The sequence below is a fragment of the Oncorhynchus nerka genome, linkage group LG2, assembly GCF_034236695.1.
Source record: "Oncorhynchus nerka isolate Pitt River linkage group LG2, Oner_Uvic_2.0, whole genome shotgun sequence".
In the NCBI taxonomy this organism is placed as follows: Eukaryota; Metazoa; Chordata; class Actinopteri; order Salmoniformes; family Salmonidae; genus Oncorhynchus; species Oncorhynchus nerka.
The window spans coordinates 78488479-78503491 of record NC_088397.1 but is presented as its reverse complement, the minus strand read 5'-3'; the positions used below and the strand labels follow the sequence as shown (position 1 = coordinate 78503491).

At 41.6% G+C, this 15013-nt stretch overlaps 2 protein-coding genes across 2 annotated transcripts in view; one reads left to right on the top strand and one right to left on the bottom strand.

Annotated features, from left to right (window-relative positions):
* Positions 1–5636, top strand: part of LOC115131694 (voltage-dependent L-type calcium channel subunit alpha-1D-like) — a 190148-nt gene extending 184512 nt beyond the window's left edge. Inside the window, exon 48 of the mRNA XM_065003103.1 lies at positions 1985–5636. Coding sequence (XP_064859175.1) covers positions 1985–2290 — 306 coding nt within the window. The 3' untranslated portion in view covers positions 2291–5636. The remainder of the gene's footprint in view (positions 1–1984) is intronic.
* A 391-nt stretch (positions 5637–6027) lies between these two features.
* LOC115146214 (parapinopsin-like) lies at positions 6028–13629 on the bottom strand. Its single transcript, XM_029688157.1, has 5 exons — positions 13220–13629; positions 12562–12730; positions 12286–12445; positions 11724–11966; positions 6028–6147 (listed from the first exon to the last, which is right to left on the bottom strand). The coding sequence occupies exons 1-5, from the start codon at positions 13557–13559 to the stop codon at positions 6028–6030; spliced, it is 1032 nt and encodes a 343-aa protein (XP_029544017.1). The 5' UTR covers positions 13560–13629.
* Positions 13630–15013: the final 1384 nt, after the last annotated feature.

Genomic DNA, 15013 nt, shown 5'->3' with positions numbered 1-15013 from the left:
ACCAAGCTGCTTGCCTATTGTCCTGTAGCCCATCCCAGCCTTATGCTGGTCTACAATTTTATCCCTGATGTCCTTACACAGCTCTCTGGTCTTGGCCATTGTGGAGAGGTTGGAGTCTGTTAGATTGAGTGTGTGAACAGGTGTCTTTTATACAGGTAACGAGTTCAAACAAGTGCAGTTAATACAGGTAATGAGTGGAGAACAGGAGGGCTTCTTAAAGAAAAACGAACAGGTCTGTGAGAGCCGGAATTCTTACTGGTTGGTAGGTGATCAAATACTTATGTCATGCAATAAAATGCTAATTAATTACTTAAAAATCATACAATGTGATTTTCTGGATTTTTGTTTTAGATTCCGTCTCTCACAGTTGAAGTGTACATATGATAAAAATTACAGACCTCTACATGCTTTGTAAGTAAGAAACCTGCAAAATCGGCAGTGTATCAAATACTTGTTCTCCCCACTGTACATATGAGATGAGTAATGCTAGATACAGAAACATTATTAAAGTGGCTAGTGATCCATTTCTAAAAGTGGCCAGTGATTCCTAATCTATGTCTATTGGCAGCCGAATATGATGTGCTAGAGATGGCTGTTTAGAGATGGCTGTTTAGTATCTCGGTCCCAGCTTTGATGCACCTGTACTGACCTCGCCTTCTGGATGTTAGCAGGGTGAACGGGCAGTGGTTCGGGTGGTTGATATCCTTGATGATCTTTTTGGCCTTCCTTTTTGGCATTGGATGCTCTAGGTGTCCAGGAGGGCGGGAAGTTTGCCCTCAGTAATGCGTTGGGAAAACCGCACCACCCTCTGGAGAGATTTGCGATTGTGGGTGGTGCAATTGCCATACCAGGCGGTGATACAGTCCGACAGGATGCTCTCAATTGTGCATCTGTAAAAGTTTGTGAGGTGATAAGACAAATTTCTTTAGCCTCCTGAGGTTGAAGAGGCGCTTCACCACTGCAGTCCCATCGATGTGGATTGCGGGGTGTTCCCTCTGCTGTTTCTTGAAGTCCACCATCATCTCCTTAGTTTTGTTGATGTTGAGTGAGAGGTTATTTTCCTAGCACCACACTCCCAGAGCCCTCACATCCTCCCTGTAGGCTGTCTCATCGTTGTTGGTAATCAAGCTTACTACTGTTGTGTTGTCTGCAAACTTTAATGATTGAGTTGGAGGCGTGCTTGACCACGCAGTCATGGTTGAACAGGGAGTACAGGAGGGGGCTGAGCACGCACCCTTGTGGGGCCCCAGTGTTGAGTATTAGCGAAGAGGAGGTGTTGTTTCCTACCTTCACCGCATGGGGGAATGATGTGATAGAATTTCAGGATCCTTTTCCTCAAATTTGCTTTGTTAAATCCCCAGCTCCATTAAATGCAGCCTCGGGATATGTGGTTTCCAGTTTGCATAAAGTCCAGTGAAGTTCTTTGAGGGCCGGCGTGGTATCCGCTTGGGGGGATATAGACTGCTGTGGCTATAATTGATGAAAATTCTCTCGGGAGAACACGAGTGCGGTCTGCATTTGATTGTGAGATATTCTAGGTCGGGTGAACAGAAGGACTTGAGTTCCTGTATGTTATCACAGTTACACCATTAGTCGTTAATCATAAACATATACCTCCACCCTTCTGCTTCCCGGAGAGATGTTTGTTCCTGTCGGCGCAATGTACTGAGAACCCAACTGGCTTTACAGCGCCAGACAGTATATCTCGAAAGAGCCATGTTTCATGGAAACAGAGTATGTTACAATCCCTGGTGTCTCTCTGAAAAGCAACTCTTGCCTTGAGCTCATCCATTTTATTATCCAGCGATTGGACATTATCGAGTAAAATACTCAGGAGCGGTGGGTGGTGTGCATGCTACAGGAGTTGCCACAGGTGTTGATGGTTTAAACACTCAGACTCAGATATCCAAACTTTGGTGACTAACAGTAATTTAAATGACCCACGTTTACACAATGTGGTCGGTTTTCTCCTGTTGCCATGCAGGTTTTGATATCAGAGGGGCTCGGGAGATACGCCAAGGATCCAAAGTTCGTGGCGGCCACCAAGCACGAGATAGCAGACGCGTGCGAGATGACCATTGACGAGATGGAGAGCGCGGCCAGCCACTTGCTGAATGGCGGTGTGGCGCCGGCGGTTAATGGGGTCAACGTGTACCCCGTCATGAGCGAGCGGGACTACGACCTCCAGGACGCCACGGCCAGTTACAGTGACGAGGAGCCGGAGGTGGAGCTTAGATTACCGTACGAGGAGGACCTGGCAGACGAGATGATCTGCATCACCACTTTATAGCATCGGCTGGAGAATAAACTACTAGAAACGAACTACTAGCTGTATGTACTCTACTTCATATAGACTACAGTACCATCAGTGGAAAACTAAATGAGAAATGCATCTATTGGCTTACGACCAAAAGAAGTGCCTTTTACATGGAAGAGAAAGGCACCTATGAGGAGAGAGAGACACACTTATTCTCTCACTCACCCTCTGCCAGCCAGGGAATTCACATCACTTCTGTCAATCACAGGACCAGAAGCCAATCCTGGTGCCAGGGAACCATGTTAGTCCCACCCTCCCAGACCGACACTACTGGAGCTTAGGAGGACATGAGCATCTGCCATAGGTCACCATCTGGAGGTGACACTCACAGGTTCATCAACGAGCCAATTGCAGACGAGGACATGGCGTGTCAGTGGAGGAGATGGACCTATTGGCAGAGGCGTAAGGTACCGTAGGCAGGTCGTTAAGGGTGATGACAATCAGATGTAAGATGTCATTCCCTCTGTCACTTTATTAAGATTTTGGCATATCATGCAAGTTTTCAATGCAAGCATAGAAAGGCATATCTCTCCCCACCTAACCCCCCTTAGATGTTTTAGTATAACTTTGATCCCGGAATCATTGACATAAATAATTAAAAGATGGCTGTAGATGGGTCACAACGAACAGAGAATAACCAGTTTACGTATGCAGGAGATATCAGTCACATTTATAGCATCATCCAACTGGAGATATACACTTCTGAGACGACTACAGCATGGAATAAATGCACTAGCAGGCAGGTTGTTTTTAATTTGACAATAGCCTGACGATGAATATTTCATAGTAGATATACTGTAAATGAATTGTATTATATAAACAAAAAGAAAAACTTTGTAAAGAGATGTTCTATATTTTGTAATTGTGTACCATTTCAAAAGAAGATCAGCAATACACACCCTAATGAATCCTATTATGCTACCAGGAAAGAAGATCGCTGGTGTTATTATTTTATTAGGTACAATATTCTGACATTTATTTGCCTTTTCTTTGTTGTTGCTCATATGCATCCTTGACATGTCTGTGAACAGCTTTTTAAAATAGTTTTGTTTTTCGTGTAACAACACAGCTGCACAAGATATGCAAATGTCTTTGTTTTTTACTTGTTTTATGAGCATAAGAACACTGTATATGTGTTACTCAAACCACACCAACACCAGTACCACAAAGTAAAGTACCCCTTATTAAGAGCATCTTTGTAGGACTTGATATTAGCTAAGCCTCAAGGAGGCTATTCTACCTTTATAAAGATGTGATACTAAACTTCCGTGTTTGCATATGTTGTGCAGAGGAGGTGCACAGCACAGAAAGGTCAGATGCCTAGTGCATATTGACAATGCTGCTTCATTTGCCCATTTTGAAATTAATTCTACAACTTTATTAGTTTCATCTGTCCCAACTGAAATGCCTTCTGCTGCTGAAAGAAAACAATATGATAAACGTGAGATGAACAGAAATCTCCCCGTCGTTCTCAATGCTTTTATTGGGATTTTTCCTCAATATACAACTTGTTGATCACGATTAATGTAAGTTAATTCCACTGATCCTTTCAAACTGAATCTTCCTAATCACTTGGCCTTTATGTTGTTGTGTGTGAGACTTGTGACAGACTGAGCCGGTGTGAGCCAGGACAGACGGGATGCACGGTGGTTGATTGGTGAGGCACGTATTCATCAGGGATGTTGACAGAGCAGATGAGCTCACGTGATGAGGCTGCATCTAGCCTGGGTGCCAGTCTGGTTCTGCTCTCTCGCCAACTCCTAACGGAATTGTCAAGCAAAACATGACAATGGAGTAGGCAAAAGCACAAACAGATCTGGGACCAGGCTAGGTATCATCATTGTCTAGGTAGGCCCACGGTCTCCACCATTGTTGTCCTCTTCTGTTGTGTTGTGTCATATTTGGCCTGAAGTGTTTTAGCTGGAGAGAGGCTAAGCAATACTAACCCCCTCACTCTCTCAGCCTCTCTGGCTTCTCTCTGCATACACTATACCTCGTGGTGGTCCAGCATCGTCTGGGGAAAACATATCAGCCTTCCTCTCAACCAACCAGTCTGTTTCCCACAGCCATCTTATCTGTCCAATGAGAAGGGAGTGTTTGTACTACGGCTAATTTTACAAGAAAACGCCACTTTTGTTGCTATCAACGCAAGTTGAAAATTGATGCACCACAAAATTACTTTACACTAGCAGACAAAAAATAAAGTACTAAGTTCACTTCTTTTTCAGGCGCTGCCCTGGATAGTTTGAATAAGCACAGATGATGGGTAGGTGATGAGACATGTGGGATCTGTAATTCATGAGTGTTTGATTTGTAGTTCATGAGTTTGCATTGCGTTCTCAGTCAACCTGAATACTGTCTTGAAAATGTAGGTTTTCCACATTGTGTGCACATTGAAAGGGCTCTTTGAATTGTTTGAGTAAAAAAAAATGTGTTCTGGTCTTTTTGTTGAGAATTATCTTGTGAAAGGACCAATGCTCATTCGAGGCACGTTATACTATTCGTAGCAATTACTGATAAACTGAAAATATGCATTATTTTGTAAACACTTTTAAAAAGGTTATGTTAAACTAAAGATAAAACAAACATACTTTTACCTCATGTCAGGGATTCCTGAAAAAAAGAAAAGAGAAAATGATTTGGTTCATTCTATACCAATGGTATTTCAATATTAGCACATAGCTGTTTGTCTTTGCACAAGTAACTGTATAGTGCTATTGTTTCTCCTTTTTCTATACACATTTTTGTGAATTAAGGTGAGACAATTTTGTACTTTTTTTGTGACTGTGTGTATGGTTTAGTGAAATCTATATTTGTCATTTACACCTCACCTTTCAATGCTGGGACAGAAAGAATCTGAAAAAATTAAGAAAAAAATATACATTTTCAAGGTGCACTGTTACTCTGTTGGTGGGTTAAAAAAAGATAAATCCAATGGTAATATACCAGTTTACAGAGAAACCCTTGTTGATTTAAACATTTTGATTAGTTTTCATTCTATTATTATAATTATTATGATTACTATTACTACTCTTACTGTTATTAAATATGTATTAAAATAGAAGATAATGTAAAATATGTACAAACATATGGAAAGACCCATGGTAATGTTCTCTACTTGAAAGTCCTTATATTTACTCTGTAATGTTTTTATTCAGTAAACATGATTTCTCTTAGTAGCAAATGCTTTATTATGACCCTCTATGTTTTGTATCAATTCATTTTTTTTTCTTTTTTTTTTGCCTTGAATTCATTTGAATCAATAATGATATTTTATTTTCTAACGATTATTACTGAATAAACTTACACTGAAATTCTACACTGTATGTTCATTATTTGTGCTTTGTTTATAGATAAGCCATGCATTATGTATTGAACAGCATGTTCATAGTGTTTTATATTTACCATAAAGTAACGATAGATTCCACAGTTAATATACATTCTGTAACATACTGTAGGTAACATACTCTGTGATCAGCCAGTCTCTTATCCCATTCTGGATGTAGTATTAAAACCATACTCTAAAGTTTGTTTTGGTTATGACAAGGTAAGAAAGTCATACAAATCTCCTTATTAAGGTATTAATAAGTCATATTCTTACAAACTAAGAGGTATATTTAATGAATGTATTAAAAAAGGCATAGAATATGAGTGACACTTTATTGGTGCTGCTGGTGCCATCAGTGGATTTATCTAAATGCCTTTATGGATCAACTGGGGGAGACTTTGTTGTTGATGGTTGCCACAGTGGTCTGCATCTCTGACCCCTCCTCCTCAGATGGCCATGGGTCCCTCCCACACAGCAGGAATGGCACTGCATATCTCCGGAACTGGACAAGACACAACACCATTATCATACACTGTTACTGTGTCCGACATTTTGTTGTATATCAAATGGCTTCAATGTTTAAAATAACTGTTCATGGTAAACAGTAGCTGTTCAATCGCAAAACTGTATGAAATTAAGTCGCAGTGAAACAATGTTCTACCACAGGACCTGAGCTAATGGTGACTGAAATTACTTTCACATTTTTCTCCACTAGATGGAGTCTTTAGACTGCTAACGAGTGTCTGGTTTGCGGCAAGGCGCATTGCAGTGATCATTCTACAGATTAGTGTCTAACTTAATCTCCTATCACATTTATAGGCTTATTATCATCCTTGACGTTTTTTGCTTCCTATATCTGATCTTGTTTTCAATGCAAACAAAGTGTTTCATTGACTGGTTTGCTGACGTCACGAAAACGATGCGCACATTTCAAAGGGGCATAAGGGCATGTCTTGTTATGGTTCTGAATGGCCAGATAGCTAACAACAACGAAACTGCCATGGTGTGAATCACACATTTCAAAGGGGCATAAGGGCATGTCTTGTTATGGTTCTGAATGGCCAGATAGCTAACAACAACGAAACTGCCATGGTGTGAATCATACGTGGCACGTTTCAGTTGGTTTGAACTTGTTCTTGATACCATGTCTTGTTTTGAGGTGTTTTGACTGATGTCACGTCTTTGCTAATATGGAAAAATGTGTGTTGGTTTTGTTGCTAAACAACCAACCCATCTATACACATGTGTAGATGAATAGAATATGTACTGTATGTACAGTAGCAGTCAAAAGTTTAAACATACCTACTCATTCAAGTGTTTTTCTTTATTTGTACTATTTTATACATTTTAGAGTAATAGTGAAGACATTAAAACTATGAAGTAACACTTATGGAATCATGTAGTAACCAGTGTTAAACCAGTGTTAAACAAATCAAAATATATTTGAGATTCTTTAAAGTAGCCACCCTTTGCCTTGATGACTGCTTTGCACACTCTTGGCATTTTGTCAACCAGCTTCATGAGGTAGTCACCTGGAATGCATTTCAATTAACAGGTGTGCCTTGTTAAAAAATGCAGGCCAAATAAATGCTTCACAGACACATCTCAACATCAACTGTTCAGAGAATTCTGCATGAATTAGGCCTTCATGGTCAAATTGCTGCAAAGTAACCACCACTATAGGACACCAATAAATAGAAGAGACTTGCTTGGGCCAAGAAACTTGAGCAATGGACATTAGACCGGTGGAAATCTGTCTTTGGTCTGATGAGTCCAAATTTGAGATTTTTGGTTCCAACCGCCGTGTCTTTGTGAGACGCAGAGTAGATGATCTCAGATGGTCTCCGCATGTGTGGTTCCCACCATGAAGCATGGAGGAGGGGGTGTGATGGTGTGGGGGTGCTTTGCTGGTGACACTGTCTGTGATGTATTTAGAATTCAAGGCACACTTAACCAGCATGGATACCACAGCATTCTGCAGTGATATTCCATCCCATCTTGTTTGTGCTTAGTGGGACTATCATTTGTTTTCAACAGGACAATGACCCAACACACCTCCAGGCTGTGTAAGGGCTATTTGACCAAGAAGGAGAGTGATGGGGTTATGCATTAGATGACTTGGCCACAATCACCTGACCTCAACCCAATTGAGATGGTTTGGGATGAGTTGAACTGCAGCGTGAAGAAAAAGAAGCCAACAAGGGCTCAGCATATGTGGGAACTCATTCAATACGGTTGGGAAAGCATTCCAGGCGAAGCTGGTTGAGAGAATGCCAAGAGTGTGCAAAGCTGTCATCAAGGCAAAGGGTGACTACTTTGAAGAATATAAAATCCCTAATATATTTTGATTTGTTAAACATTTTTTGGTTACTACATGATTCCATATGTGTTCCGGGATTCTTCGGATGGCATTGAAAAGTACACCACATCAGTCACTGGCTGGCTTTATCATTAAGTGCATCTATGACTTTGTCCCCACATTGACTGTACGTACATACCCCAACCAGAAGCTATGGATTACAGGCAACATCCGCACTGAGCTAGAGGGTAGAGCTGCCGCTTTCAAGGAGCAGGACTTTAACCCGGAAGCTTATAAGAAATCCCACTATGCCCTCCAACGAACCATCAAACAGGCAAAGCATCAATACAGGACTAAGATTGAATCGTACTACACCGGCTCCGATGCTCGCCGGATGTGGCAGGGCTTGCAAACCATTACAGACTACAAAGGGAAGCACAGCCATGAGCTGCCCAATGACACGAGCCTACCAGACGAGCTAAATGACTTCTATGCTCCAAACGAGCCAAGTAATACTGAAACATGCATGAGAGCATCAGCTGTTCCGGGCGACTGTGTGATCACGCTCTCCGTACCCAATGTGAGTAAGGCCTTTAAACAGGTCAACATTCACAAGGCCGCAGGTCCAGACGGATTACCAGGACGTGTACCGCGAGCATGTGCTGACCAACTGGCAAGTGTCAAGTGTTCACTGACATTTTCAACCTCTCCCTGTCTGAGTCTGTAATACCAACATGTTTCAAGCAGACCACCATAGTCCCTGTGCCCAAGAACACTAAGGTAACCTACCTAAATGACTACCGACCTGTAGCACTCACATCTGTAGCCATGAAGTGCTTTGAAAGGCTGATCATGGCTCACATCAACACCATTATCCCAGAAACTCTAGACCCACTCCAACTTGCATACCGCCCAACAGATCCATATATGATTAAATCTCTATTGCACTCCACACTGCCCTTTCCCACCTGGAGAAAAGGAACACCTATGTGAGAATGCTATTCATTGACAACAGTCCAGCGTTCAACACCATAGTGCCCTCAAAGCTCATCACTAAGCTAAGGAACCTAGGACTTAACACCTCCCTCTGCAACTGGCTCCTGGGCTTCCTGACAGGCCGCCCCCAAGTGGTAAGGGTATGTAACAATACAACTGCCACACTGATCACGGGGGCCCCTCAGGGGTGTGTGCTCAGTCCCCTCCTGTACTCCCTGTTCACTCATGACTGCTTGGCCAGGCACGACTCCAACACCATCATTAAGTTTGCTGATGACACAACAGTGGTAGGCCAGATCATGGACAGCGATGAGACAGCCTATAGGGAGGAGACACCTGAAACCCCACCTCTTTCAGGAATACCTAGGATAGGATAAAGTAATCCTTCTCACCCCCCCCCCCCCCTTAAAAGATTTAGATGCACTATTGTAAAGTGGCTGTTCCACTGGATGTCTTAAGGTGAACGCACCAATTTGTAAGTCGCTCTGGATAAGAGCATCTGCTAAATGACTTAAATGTAATGTAAATGTAGGAGGTCAGGACCTCTATACCAGGCTGTGTCAGAGGAAGGCTCTAAAAATGATCAAAGACTCCAGCCACCCTAGTCATTGACTGTTCTCTCGGCTACCTCACAGCAAGTGGTACCGGAGCGCCAAGTCTAGGTCCCAGAGGCTTCTCAACAGCTTCTAACCCCAAGCCATAAGACTCCTGAACAGCTAATCAAATGTCTAGACTATTTGCATCTCCCCCCACCTCTTTTAGGCTGCTGCTATTCTCTGTTAATTATCTATGCATAGTCACTTTAACTCTACCTACAGGTACAGTACATATTACCTCGACTAACCGGTGCCCCCGCACGCACATTGACTCTGTACCGGTAACCCCTGTATATAGCCTCGCTATTTTTATTTTACTGCTCCTCTTAATTATTTGTTACTTTCATTTCTTATTTTTTACTTGTCTATTTTTTACTTAATAAATCCTCTACGGGATCGGTGTCCCCCCCCGCGGGACGGTTGAGCTAACGTAGGCTAATGTGATTAGCATGAGGTTGTAAGTGACTAAACAAATTCCCAGGACATAGACATATCTGATATGGGCAGAAAGCTTAAATTATTTTTAATATAACTGCACTGTCCAATTTACATGAACTATTACAGTGAAATAATACCATGATATTGTTTGAGGTGAGTGCAAAATATTGAACTTGAAAATGTATTACCAAACCAATTAGGCACCTTTGGGCAGTCTTGATACAACATTCTGAACATATATGCAATGGTTCATTGGATCAGTCTAAAACCTTGCACATACACTGCTGCCATCTAAAGGCCAAAATCCAAATTACGCCTGGGCTGGACTAATATATTATGGCCTTTCTCTTGCATTTCAAAGATGATGCGCATATTATTTTCTTTGTATTATTTTTGACCAGATCTAATGTGTTATATTCTCCTACATTAATTTTATTTCCACAAACTTCAAAGTGTTTCCTTTCAAATGGTATCAAGAATATGCATATCCTTGCTTCACGTCTTGAGCTACAGGCAGTTAGATTTGGGCTGAAATTTTAAAAAGATCCTTAAGAGGTCTTTTAACACGTATTTTTCTTAAAACTGCATTGTTGGTTAAGGGCTTGTAAGTAAGCATTTCACTGTGAGGTTTACAGTTCGGAGCATGTAACAAATCAAATTTTATTTTGGTATTATTTTGGTATTTCACTATTAATCTACAATGTATAAAATAGTCAAAATAAAGAAAAACCCTTGAATGAGTAGGTGTCCAAACTTTTGACTTGTACTGTATGTGTACCTGTTTGTTCATTTAGAGGTAGATTTATAAGTATTCCCGTTTGTTCATATAGAAGTAGATTTATACAATATGTGTACATGTTTGTTCATATAGAAGTAGATTTATACAAAATGTGTACCTGTTTGTTCATGTAGAGGTAGATTTATACAGTATGTGTACCTGTTTGTTCATGTAGAGGTAGATTTATACAGTATGTGTACCTGTTTGTTCATGTAGAGGTAGATTTATAAGTATACCTGTTTGTTCATGTAGAGGTAGATTTATAAGTATACCTGTTTGTTCACGTAGAGGTAGATTTATAAGTATACCTGTTTGTTCATGTAGAGGTAGATTTATAAGTATACCTGTTTGTTCATGTAGAGGTAGATTTATACAGTATGTGTACCTGTTTGTTCATGTAGAGGTAGATTTATAAGTATACCTGTTTGTTCACGTAGAGGTAGATTTATACAGTATGTGTACCTGTTTGTTCACGTAGAGGTAGATTTATAAGTATACCTGTTTGTTCACGTAGAGGTAGATTTATAAGTATACCTGTTTGTTCACGTAGAGGTAGATTTATAAGTATACCTGTTTGTTCATGTAGAGGTAGATTTATAAGTATACCTGTTCGTTCATGTAGAGGTAGATTTATAAGTATACCTGTTTGTTCATGTAGAGGTAGATTTATACAGTATGTGTACCTGTTTGTTCACGTAGAGGTAGATTTATAAGTATACCTGTTTGTTCATGTAGAGGTAGATTTATAAGTATACCTGTTTGTTCATGTAGAGGTAGATTTATAAGTATACCTGTTTGTTCATGTAGAGGTAGATTTATAAGTATACCTGTTTGTTCATGTAGAGGTAGATTTATAAGTATACCTGTTTGTTCATGTAGAGGTAGATTTATAAGTATACCTGTTTGTTCACGTAGAGGTAGATTTATAAGTATACCTGTTTGTTCATGTAGAGGTAGATTTATAAGTATACCTGTTTGTTCATGTAGAGGTAGATGAGAGGGTTGTACACTGTGCTGCTCTTGGCCAGGTAGACTGGCACAGTGCCCAGCAGGGGGCTGATGGGGGCATCAGGGTGGGAGACCACCACGAGGGCCAGGGTAGCGTAGGGCAGCCAGCTGACCAGGAAAGTAACCACCATCAGAACCACCATGCGGGCCACCTTAGCCTCCGCCTTGGCTGCTGCACCCCCTTCTATACAGCCCATTGCAGAGACCTGCAACAACAACAACATCACAGCCATCACGGTTGTGGAATATGGATAGTACAGTATGTAAAGCTTACCGAATGCATGGCACAGACAATATGTGGTCATACAGAGAGTATGTCTTGGGCTAGGAGTTTTTCCTGACCATATAACCTGACCAAGAACAACTCCAGCCTACAGGCTGAATTTTTCCGTTTCAGGTCTTGAGATCAGGAAAAACTCCTGATTGGCCCTAATTATGATGCACACTACCAAACTGGCACAGACACTGTCTGAGCAGACACACCTTTAGGGCCGTGCATGTAAACTACACATTGAGTGGACCTACCTGTCTTAAGGTGTAAATTAGTTTAGAGTAAGAGGCCACGATGATGAGGAAGGGCACGGCGAAACACAGCAGGAAGTAGCACAGGATATATGACACATTATTGGGGTCCCGGTTGTGCCAGTCCGGGGCGCACGAAGTCCCCACGCCCTCCAGCTCGTACCTGTAAGGGAAGTGAAGTTTAGTCATGGTTTACTATTATAATCTGCGTGGTCTCATTACATGATACCTCATCAGTACATAGCAGTGTGGCGGATTAATCTGATGTCATTACAGTACCTTCCCCAGCCGAATAGGGGCGGGGTGTTCCAGAGGAGAGACCAAACCCATGACAAGGCCACACCCCCAACCGCATGCTTGGTCTGGAACGAGATTGGTCCTAGCGGCTTGCTCACCACAAACATCCTCTCTATGGCAATCAGAGCTACCGTGCACAGTGACGTGATACCTGCAGTACACCCCAGTCAGACAGTACAGTACAGCAGTCATACAGTGCTCCACAGGGCCTCATCGTAAAGTTATTTTGCAAATTATATTGTTGTAATTAAAGGTACAGTAATTACAGATAGTGTTGCCTGAAGATTGCAACGACTGATTAGTATGACAGAATCATTACGAGAACTCATTTTAATTGATTCAGAATTTGCTTAATTACGAGTTTGATTCAAAATAATGATTCAGCTAGATGGCCATAAGAAAATGATTAAATTGAAACAAAATCAACATGGTTCCATATTATAAAATATGTTTAAAAAAAGTTAACAATACAATCATACTTTTTGAAGCAAATATAGACTTTTAATACAGTACATGTATTTTCAAATGTACACTTTACAGTAAGGCCATATTTGTAGAGAAGGAATGAATGTCATCACTGTCTATGTGTATGTGAAAACTTACAAAGTATATCCCAGAGAAGGTTCTGGGAGCCACTCACCAAACAGAGCCACAGAGAATCCCTCTATGATACAGCCGGTCCGTCCCAGGGAGAAGTACCCCAGAGCGTTGTTGACCACAGACAGAACCCCACCAGTCAGCGCTGTCCCCAGGTCAGCTACGGCCATGTTGACCAGGGCGTAGTTCAGAGGTTGCCTCAGCTGCTTGTTCATCAGCGACACCACGATCACCGTGGAGTTCAACACAATGGCCGGTACGGTGAACATAGCCATGACGATGGAGAGGGTGATGAAGCCGGCTCGGGGCAGGAGCTCCTTGCCCTCGGGGGACGGTCCCAGGTAGGACGAAGCATTGAGGAGAGAGGCTGGCAGCTGCATCATAGATATAGAACGACAACAAGCACACACCACACAGGCTCTCACTCTCTTGGAGGTGGTAAGAACCTCCACACCACACTCCAACACAAGGTCTCTCACACTCCCTTAAGTCTCTCAGAGCCCACACCACTCTGACGGCAGCGAAAGGGTGCACAGACTGAGACACAGAGAGTGGAATATCTGAGATTAGGTGTTCTAAGTCGTGTGATGTAAAGTCCCACAAATCCAGACTTAACAAAGAGTAATTCCCTCAGGTGGTGATCCTTGATCACAATTTACACCTGATTGTAGAGGCGCCAGAACAAGTTGTCTCTCACCAATTGCAAGTGCCCTCACAGGAATATGTGTGTTAAATTACTCCAGTCAAGGTGATAGGAATTTTAAACTTCCCAGGATCCCTCTTCATTCCTTGACATCCCTGGCGAAAATGAGTGTCACTCCAGAGAGGGGCTTTCTGGGAAATGTCTGACTACCTAAGCTTTTTTGCTGTCACACACATGGACATACACAAACTCTCTCTCACACACACACTAACACATGCACACACAAACTCGTTCTCCCACACACACATGGACACACACACAGGGTCAGTGAAAGTTGAAAGTGTCAGCCTCTGACTAATAGGTGTGTGAGAGAGGGGCACTCCAGGTCACTATCCTTTCCTGATTGATCTGACCTGTCCAGCCTTCCTTATTTTAACTTACCATGGACCTACAACAAAGCTGTGTGCGTGTGTGTGTGTGTGTGTGTGTGTGTGTGTGTGTGTGTGTGTCAAGTATCATTAAATACAATTACTATTCAGTGTATTTACTTACTGTAATAATTTTCATAAGGTAATACTATTTTTTTTCAATTACTGTTTTGATTCTATTGTTTTATGATAATCTTGGATGCTCATTTGAATACAGATGAAGATAATGTTCTTTCCCATGTCAGCCTCCTCCCATCTATTATGTGTTGTTGTGGCTCAGTTTTGCTTATCCAGGTTATTTCTTAACTACAGTAATACCGCCACGTAATGGATTAAATAAACCATTATAAAAATAAACACTGTGTTGTGCTGGTCCTGGCTGGTACACTGTGTTAGCAGCTGCTATATTTAGTCTCTGGCCTCCTCTTGTTCCTCCAAGTTTTTATCAAGTCGGAGGAATCCCCACAGAGATCCTATGAATTACAATTTAAATAGTTAATGTATATATGTAATTCTATGGGAATCCCCCTCCTTTCTCCGGACTACTGTATATACAGTCGTGACCAAAGGTTTTGAGAATGAAAACAAATATTAATTTCCACAGTTTGCTGCTTCAGTGTCTTTAGATATTTTTGTCAGATGTTACTATGGAATACTGAAGTATAATTACAAGCATTTCATAAGTGTCAAAGGCTTTTATTGACAATTACATGAAGTTGATGCAAAGAGTCAATATTTGCAGTGTTGACCCTTCTTTTTCAAGACC

What these genes read in the sequence shown, in the direction of transcription:
- LOC115146214 (XM_029688157.1), bottom strand. Translation starts at nt 13,559, where the DNA reads ATGATGCAGCTGCCAGCCTCTCTCCTCAATGCTTCGTCCTACCTGGGA. An exon ending in TAATTTACACCTTAAGACAG is followed by an intron (nt 11,967 to 12,285) that starts GTAGGTCCACTC and finishes TTGTTGTTGCAG; the next exon opens with GTCTCTGCAATGGGCTGTAT. An exon ending in ACCTCTACATGAACAAACAG is followed by an intron (nt 6,148 to 11,723) that starts GTATACTTATAA and finishes TGTCTTGTCCAG; the next exon opens with TTCCGGAGATATGCAGTGCC.